Source organism: Myotis lucifugus, unplaced genomic scaffold (genome assembly GCF_000147115.1).
Source record: "Myotis lucifugus unplaced genomic scaffold, Myoluc2.0 scaffold_1908, whole genome shotgun sequence".
Taxonomy (NCBI): Eukaryota; Metazoa; Chordata; class Mammalia; order Chiroptera; family Vespertilionidae; genus Myotis; species Myotis lucifugus.
Genome location: NW_005872956.1, coordinates 21,998 through 31,473, shown reverse-complemented (window position 1 = coordinate 31,473; position 9,476 = coordinate 21,998). Strand labels below are relative to the sequence as shown.

Sequence of the window (9,476 nt, the reverse complement as noted above, 5' to 3'; positions counted from 1 at the left end):
ACTTTAAAAAAATAGACACAGGTCCACAAACCCCTCAAAAAGACCTCGTTAACCTGACCTTTAAGGTCTTTAATAATAGAGACCCAAATCCAAAAACAAAGGCGAGATCAGGCCAAGGCTGAGCCCAGTAGGAGGCCTTCCAGCTCCCAGTCACCACTCTCATGAACCCCAAACTGTTGGAAGCCAATCCACCCTGGCTGCTTGAGGCAGTCCCTGCAGGGATGTTTCAAGGAACCTTTGAATGGAGATGGGAAACCCCCTGGCCTTTTGTATAGTATGGATAGGATTGGGACCAAATAGTATAAATACAGACGTTAGATGACAATAAAAAGAGGAACCTGGCTATGATGATCACCTGAACACTGCCTCCGTGTCATTCATTCTTTGCCGACTCCGTCCACACCTTTGGGAACCCCTGGACCCGCTGGGGCTGGACCCCAGCATTTTGGCGCCTAACAGGATTCCCCTAGGTAAGCCTCCCCGCACTCGGGATGGATAGGACTCCACCGTAGGTGTTGCAGACCCCCCTATAGAGGATAAGTAGTGTAAGTGGGTGGATAGTACAGAACTTAGATTGAGAAGATGTGCCATACTGAGTCTAGAAGAAAGAAGACTCTGTATTGACCTTTAGAATGAGAAGATGTGCCATACTGAGTCTAGAAGAAAAAAGACTCTGTATTGATCTTTTAACACATATGCTTGCTAGCAGAGGAGTTAAGGTTACGCCCAGTCAGACAGAATGTTTTATACAAGAAGTGTGTCCATGCTTTTCTGAGGAAGGAAAGGTGCCTTAAGAAGAGCAGAAAGAAAAGAAAAAATGGGAGGAATGGCCTTCATGGCTCCCTCCACCTCCATGTCCTAATCCTGAAATGTTTCATTTGCCGTTAATAGAATCACCTGTACAAAAAGGCCAAATTATAAAGAAATTGAAATATTAACAGGTACTTTTTTAAATCAGGCTGAAAAAAGAGTGCCATGGTCATCTTAATGTGGTTTCTTGTCCAAATTAAAATCTTAATTTGTATTTGGAATCTAAAATCTGTAATAAGAAATGAAATCCTGCTACTGAATCCGCTTCTGATGTGGAGAGATTCAAAGGCGGCAGGAGAGGGCAGAGCTACAAGCTCTCCTGCAATGAGATTACTTAATGTTTTGTTTAAAAATTACCGGAGAACATGTTGGGAAGTGCAAAATTTGGCCAAGATAACCTTGGGTGCTAGCCATAACTTTGGAAAGCGGAAAAAGGAAAAAAGATGCTGGCTAGATTCTAGCAGAAGGATTTACATTTCCATAATAAAGAACAGTTTTTAAATGATAATGAAGGTTGTTAAAAAGTTAACTTCAAGGCCGAAAAGGAAATTCAGTAAAATTGTCTCTGTTACAAAAATTTGCTAAAGAATATGCCTTAAAATAATACTTTGGATTTGAATCTCAAAAATTATTGAAATATATCTTTATAAAAATCTAAGTAGCCAAGGTAAAAAACTGGTCCTTTGTTAAGTAAGAAAGCTTTTCTAATAGAGGAAGGGAATAGTCACCTCCTGCCTTTAGCAAAATCTTAAAGTATGTGGTCAATTTACATCTGAAAAGACCAGGTAAGCCAGAATCTGTTTTGCAAGGCTCAAATGTGGTTTTCCAGAGCCGCTTGAAAGTAGAAAGTAAAGTTTACTAAATCAAATTATAAAAATTGTTCAATAATCTAATTTGCCTCATGAAAAATCTACAGGACAGAATTAAATCTGTTGGTTGATTATGTCTTGCATTTTTGAAGTTTATTTTTAAAAATGTTACTGATTGAGTAAATGCATTTTACTTAGTTTTAACACATCAAAGTTAGCTCTTGACACAAAAAGAAAAACTGACAATTCCATCAATATAAACCTTTTCTATAAAAAACAAAAAAAAAATGGGAGAATAATGTTATATGTTAGATTTTTTTGAAATACAATGCAAAGGGTTGTACAGCAGCCAAAAAGCATCGGGCCTCCTGTACAATAGCCTCTGCCAACTCAGTCTGGTAGAAGGATACACAAACCAGACAAGAGTTTTACCAGATCTAGTAATGATGTGGGGAAGAGGTTGTGTTTTCTATCTTTCCAGAAGGAGCAGTGCAGACAATTTGGGTACCAGAGCATTACGTCTATCACCACAATGGACCCAGAGAAGCTCCTTGTCCTATTGTTCCAAAGACTTAGAGTTGCCCTGATGACAGAAAAGCGGAAAAAAGAAGAAAAGGAAGGCTATGCAAGGGACTGAGGTGCCAACATGGGGTCAGCTGAAGAAGTTAACAACTGAGGCCCAGCAGATGGTAGAAAAGCAAGAAGTGGAAGCTACTCTCTCAGCCAAGTCTGATGACTCTGAGTAAATCAGCAAAAGAAACTTTCATTTAGCAGAAACTCACTTATTGCTGTTTTGCATTGCCATTGTTTTATTATTCTTACTAGTTTTAAAAATGTTATGTTTAAGTTTTAAAATGTTTTGGGTTTTGTATTGGCATTGTCTTGTTATTGTTTTAATAGCCAGAGTTTTGTTCTTGATGCTTAAGTTTTACTTTCATTATGGTAGCCTTTTGTTCTTGATGCTTAAAAACTTATGTCCCAGCTTTGCCCCACATCTCCTTTCCTTTTTCTTTTTATAAATCTAACTACTTGTTTGCTGGTTCTTTGGCCTTTCTCCTTCTCTCCTGAACACAGCCTTTTCGAGAATCTCCCTACCCTACTGTTCAGGAAGGGCACCTCCCTTTTCTACCGTGACTAGGGGGTGTTTGGTATATGCCCCATACGTGAAGTTGTCTTGTGGCAAGAGCCTGACATCCTGGTCTGAGAAAGCCTGTCCCGGGACTCTCCTTTGTCCTGTATTGGCCCCTCTTGCCCTTGTGTCAAGAGGGACCCTCTTCTCACTATCCAATTGCCCACAGCTGTTGCCTGAGTTCTCTGTTAATGTTGAAGTCATGGTGGCTGGTACCATGGATCTGTCTCTCGCCCAATGGCTTGAACTGGGCCCTCTCTGGAGAAGAAACATGGGTTCCCCAAGATATGTGATCAATGCCGGGACCCCGCCAGCAGGCGAGGGGATCCCAAGGCAGTTGCTGGGCATGGAGGCCACAGGGGCATAGGCTACCAAGGAGACAGAACTGAATCTCACATCACCCTGCTTGGCCCAGAGGATGGATGGTAGTCAATGACGGGTAAGATTCCTCTGGGAGGGACAACCTAAGACAGGCACAGTTGCAGAGAGGCCTCAGGGGAGAACTTGGGGTTCTACAGAGGTGGGGCACAGATCCTCACCCGCCCCAATTGTGCAGGGGCTTCAACACTCACCCCTTCTGAGGAAGGTCTCCTGCCCCCATGGCTGCTTCTCACTTCCCATGTCCAGCCCAGATCGGGACCCAGATCACGGATAGAGACTTGGCCCAGCTCAGATCGGGAACAGAAAGAGACTTGGTCCAGCTGAGATCAGTACCCAGATAAGAGACCTGGCTGACAGCAGCTGCTCTCTCACTGCAACAGGACTTGTTTCCATTTATACCTTGGACCACAGGGAAAAGGACAGCTGAAGGAAAGGGCTGTGTCAGGATGCTGCCTTCTTCTCTTTCTTCTCCCTCTTTTATTCTAACAAAGCTCTGTATGCACTCCATCCACTATGTTTGTTATGCTTGCTATCATTGCTTGTCAGTTTTCTTCTGAGTCTTAACCCAATCCGAGAGGTGGCTGCTGATTTACACGTGCTGTCATTTAAAATATAAAAATGGGGGAATTTGTTGGAAGCCAATCCACCCTGGCTGCTTGAGGCAGTCCCTGCAGGGATGTTTCAAGGAACCTTTGAATGGAGATGGGAAACCCCCTGGCCTTTTGTATAGAATGGATAGGATTGGGACCAAATAGTATAAATACAGATGTTAGATGACAATAAAAAGAGGAACCTGGCTATGATGATCACCTGAACACTGCCTCCATGTCATTCATTCTTCGCCAACTTCATCCACACCTTTGGGAACCCCTACCCGCTGGGGCTGGACCTCAGCACCAAACCAAGTGCCAGTCCTCCAACTGTGGGTAAGTAAGGGGCTAAGGCTCCTCCGGGCCCATGCTTCAAATGCAGCAAGGAAGGACACTGAACCAAGTCTTGCTCAAACCCGAGACCCCCGCCTGGGCCCTGCCCAAGGTGCGGAGGGAAGGCCACTGGAAATCAGACTGTAGTCTGGCCCTCCGGTTCAGGCCTCAGCCAGTCCAGCATGCCCACCCTCTGGATCTGGTTTGGAGCTTCCAGACCTCCTGGGACTGGCCACTGAAGAAGCTGCCCAGGCCGTGACAGGGCCCCACAGACTTACATCACCAGGACAGAGCCTCAGGTAACAACTGTGGTGGCAGGTAAGCCAATCTCCTTTTTAATTGGCACTGGAGCCACTTATTCTGCCCTCTCCGAATTCGCTGGGACCCTTGTCCACTCCTCAGTCTCTATTATGGGGGTTGACAGATTAGTCTCACAACAATTAGCCACCTCACCTCTGCACTGTGTCTTACTAAATTTCCCCATTCCCTCTCTTCTCATTCTACATTGGTGCCTGGCCAGGGCTACCATGTATCCTCTCATAAAGCCCAGTTGTCCCAAACCACAGTCACCTACCTCAGTTTCACTCTCACCCCACAAGGCCGAGCCATTCCTGGGACTGTAAAGGCCTTATCTCCTTATCTCCTCTATGACTGTCCCCTCCTCTGAACAAGGAATCTTCTCCTTTCTGAGGCTCACTGGGTACTCTCGCCTCTGGGTTCACAACTTTAGTCTTCTTGCAAAGCTCCTCTATGACATGACATGGTGAAGGGACCCCCTCACTAAGCCTTCAGATCCCAAGACCAACATTCTCATCCCTCTAATGCTCTGAAAACTGCTCTGACCTCAGCGTCTTCTCACATCACCCCTCTCCCCCACTCCACCCTTCCCAAAGGATACTTCCTTGACTGCACAGGCTTACTTAACAGTCAGGCTATTATCAGAAACTGAGATCATTATCTCTAGGAAAAATGTGACAGTTTTAAAATCCGAGCGGCTAGAGGCCTAGGAACAGGTTGCGGGGCCTACTCCCTCCTCCTCCTGCCTTTTCTCCAGCCTCATATACAGGTCCCTGGCTTCCACTGCTCCTTTCCTTCCCTTTCTCTTTTCCCTTGGATAACAGCCCATTCTAACATTCCCTCCCACTCTCACTACAATACCTACCTCTCTCAGGCTCACCAAATGCCTTCCCACCATCCCTGAAGAAGACTCAGCTTGTACAATCCAGGACCCTGATGACCCATCATTCCTCACAGGACTCTTTCCCTGGCAAAGGGACCCTCCAATTTTTTACTACAGTTTTCGAATTTCTCTTTTATATGTCTCATCTCCTCACCATAATCCTCCTACAGGCAGCTAACAATGAGTGCACCAATGAAGGTTTTTGGTCTTTTCAGGTGAAACGGACTTGGGATGAGGGAGTCATCAATTCTACTATAATTGTCTTTATCAAAACCTATTTTAATCCCCAGCCTATCCCTCCCCCACTAAAGAACATTCTCTCGCACCCTACGAACCCTGGACCTACTCCTTTGCCCACCCTCATCTACACAACTTTCCATCTACTCTCTAACATCAATTCCTCCTTCTCTACATCCTGCTGGATTTGTCTATCACTGGCTCAAACCCTCTTACAGCCACTCTAATCCCAACCTATTGGACCACTAACTTAACTCTTACCTATACCAGACCTCTGCCAAAGCCCAAGGTGAATGGCTGCACATGAAATTTTGTGTGTTGGCCCTTTAAGAGGATGCCTGAATTTCCAGCTGTGTCTCTCTGGAAGACAGAAACCCCACTGCTTTTCACAACCAGTTGTTATGTGGGCACTTTTCTCAGTTCTGGTGCTTTGGGCTGGGGGACCAGCTTGGGGTTTAGACCCCAGAGTTCTTAGCTGAGAAACCACACAGCTAAATTATCTTCAGCTGCTATCTGTGGGAATCCAGCCAGGCCTCTTAGGTCTTCTCAATTCCTATCAGTCTTGATATGGTCTTTATTTCCCATCCTTGGTTATTAGGGTTCTCTCCATCTAGTCTTCAGTTCATTATTCAGGATGTTTTTCTGTATTTTAGTTGTAATTCCAGTTTGGTCCTGGGAGACTGTCAGTGTAGCTTCCATTAATTACGCTGCCATTTTGGAACCTCTAACGGGATTTTTCTTTTTTTTACCAGAAAGCATACAAAGGTCTCAGAAACCTTGGCTACACATAATTTCTTTCAGTACATAATGAATAAATCCAAGAAGAATGTGGTCTTTATACTGGGAAGAGTAGGTAAGAACTTGGTTGAAACTGTGCACAAAAGAGGCCGCATGTTAACCTGACAAGCTCAGGAAAGGCCTGCATGGTAGTCTTGCAAACTCAGAGACCTAAAGTAAGCACAAAGACAGTCTGAAATTAAACTGTAACTAAAAGCAGTTATGGTGGGTAGTTACGTCCTAGGCCGGTATCTTCATTGACAAGGTCAACCTTTACCTTAACTGAGCCTATCTAACTTTTTGCATCTATGATAACATATCCTTGAAATATCTGGGTAACTTGTAATTTCCTTTTTTTCTGACCCCTTGGGGTCCTTCATAGTTATTGTTATCATGTCAATTGTTGACTATCCTGCTTCCACTTAAGTATGTGTCTATCATTGTACTTTTTATCCAATCCCAAAGGTCCCCCCCCCCCCACTTTGCTTTCTCCCGCCTCTTTGATCTATCACCAATGGATTTCATGTAACCCAACTATGTCCCCTCCTTTGATTGCAAAAATAGATGAAAGCCTGCCATTCCCTGGAGCACTATCCCAATCCATTGAGATTCTGCTTCCTGGCACTTGTCGACAGTTTGGCTCAAATAAACTCACAAAAATTCTTTACAGGTTTCAATGGTTTTTTACATTAACATTAATTGGCGTAGTTGGCAGGATGCCAAGGAAGCTCACCCGGGACCACCTTGCGGACTCGGACTCGGTGCTAGGATTCAGCAAGGGGCCCATTGAGCCCCGCCGGCTCCCTGCCGTACCAGGTGAACTTGGGTGAGTTTTCTCTTGGACCGAGAAACTTCCCTTCCTTTGGTCGAAGGTTGGACTTTATTTGAGCTGTGTTCTAAAATCCTCGAGGTGGAACTAAAGGTTTAGGGTTAATAGAACCCAGACTAAGGCAGGAGGAAAAAACGGGTGGCTGGTTTTGATTTCGGCTCTTTAATTGAAATGGCTTTCTGAGAGTCTGAGCAAAAAAGAAAACCTTCGCTGTATAAATGAGAGCTGAAAGCTCCAAAGATAAAGGGGCACATCCTCCCTCCTGCCCAGTTCCTGGGTGTTCTTAGGCGACTAAGAACCTTTGTGGAGGTGTCAAAGGTTATACCTCACGACGTGCCGGAGCCTCACAGGGAAATTCCAAATCAACTGTAATTAACTGACTGGCTCGTCTGGGGGAGCGCCCATAAGGCCTGGTAAGGGGCCACATGCTGACATGACAAGCTCAGGAAAGGCCTGCATGGAGGTCTTGCAAACTCAGAGACCTAAAGTAACCATAAAGGATGGTCTGAAATTAAACTTTAACTAAAAGCAGTTATGGTGGGTAGTTACCTCCTAGGCCTGTATCTTGACTGACAAGGTCAACCTTTACTGAGCCTATCTGTCTTTTTGTGTCTATGATAACATTCCCTTTAAATGTCTGGGTAACTGGTAACTTCCTTTTTTTCGGACCCCTTAAGGTCCTTCTATTGTTATTGTTATCATGTTAATTGTTGACTATCCTGCATCTACCTAAGTATGTGTCTATCATTTTACTTTTTATCCAATCCCAGAGGTTCCTCCCCGCCCTCCCCTGCTTTGCTTTCTCCCTCCTCTCTAATCTGTCACCAGTGGATTTCATGTAACCCATCTATGTCCCCTCCTTTGATTGCAATGTATAAAAATAGATGAAAGCCTGCTGTTCTCTGGAGCATTATCCCAATCCATTGAGATACTGCTTCCCAGCAATTGTCCACAGTTTGGCTCAAATAAACTCACAAAAATTCTTTACAGGTTTCAATGTTTTTACATTAACAAAGCTTTTGGGAGAAATGAGAGAGATCTTAGCGGTAGACCAAGCCAAACTCCAAAATCGTCTTGTAGTTTTACCAAAAAGTGAAATTCATCTCTGTATTCTTATAAAAAATATTAGTGGTATTTCCCAAAATAAAAGAAATTGCATTTTTGCACAAATATTAGAAAATAGAAAAGTTTTATTATAGTAACAATAAGCAAACAATTGAAGTGGGAAGGGGAAGCAGTGTGGGGATGACCCACCTAGCAGTAAGTAATCAAGGTGTGGGGTGATGGAGATGCGGTGGCAACAGTTAATTTTATAAGAAAAAGAGAGAACTAGTTATTCAGAAAAGTGGTTACCTTGAGGTTGCTCAAAGACTTTCTACAGAAACATCTGAATATACTGAACATTGTTCTCTTAGCTGTTGAATCTCTGTCTTTTACTCTTTCTGGCATTTCACTTAGTTGAGTTCTGAGAAATCTGTTTTTCAGACAACTCTTTTTTCTTGAGTGGGCAGATGATAAAGAACTATTTCAGTCCTTCTAAAGAATGTAATTCAACAAATTTATGTTCATTTAGAAAGAATTCTATAAGCATTTCTAGCCATCCATTACCTAATGCAAATAATTGATTTCTTTAACCACATGGGTAAAAAGATCATTGTCATCCCTAAAACAAAAATGTGGAGTAGAATCCACCATTGGAGATTATGTGCCAATCTAGAAAGACTCTACAGAATTATTGTCTTTTGGTCTCCTGTATTCCCTTTCTCTGTTTCTAAGAAAGAGTTCAAAAGATAGGGAGCATCCATACTTTCTACTTTGGAATTTTGTGTCTCATCCCTGTTAAATAAATCAAACAGGTATCTACCAATGCCAATAAGAAACTTTACTAAACACCCCAGTCCTGAGAATTTGAGAAACAGAAACAGAGAACTCTGACTTTGGTGAATCAGTTACATGGTGAAGGAACACTTGAAAATATGCGGGAAATAGATTTTCAAAAAGCTTAATCTTCCTTGAATAGAAATGATAAAACAGACAAAAAGATCTTCAATATGCTCAAGATTTTGTTAACTATGTCTTGCTCACTCTCAACTTCATCTCTGGCTCCTTCCAGCCTTTTTCGATGGAAAATCTCCCTTTCTGCACATTCCCTCTCCATTTCTGCCTTTCTCATTTCTTGCTCCAGTTTAGACTCCAGTTTTCTATATTTTTCTTCATATTCCTCTCTTAACTGCCTTTTCTCTCTCTCCAGCTCACTTCTGTATTTTTCTTGTTTCACTTGAACCTGTTTCTGAATCTCCTTCTCAATCTTTTGGTACGTCTTATTAGTGTAGCATCCTCCCTTGTTCTGCATCACCATGTGCTGGACCAGGTCCAACAGCTGTGCCCTCTGAGCCTCCTG

At 43.3% G+C, this 9,476-nt stretch overlaps 1 protein-coding gene across 1 annotated transcript in view; it reads right to left on the bottom strand.

Moving 5' to 3' along the window:
- Nucleotides 1–9,331: 9,331 nt before the first annotated feature.
- The window catches only part of LOC102429997 (GTPase IMAP family member 4-like), a gene marked incomplete at its 3' end in the record, with an annotated part of 6,753 nt that continues 6,608 nt past the window's right edge, over nt 9,332–9,476 (bottom strand). The window contains exon 4 of the mRNA XM_023748842.1: nt 9,332–9,473. Within this exon, the coding sequence (XP_023604610.1) occupies nt 9,332–9,473 (142 nt within the window). The remainder of the gene's footprint in view (nt 9,474–9,476) is intronic.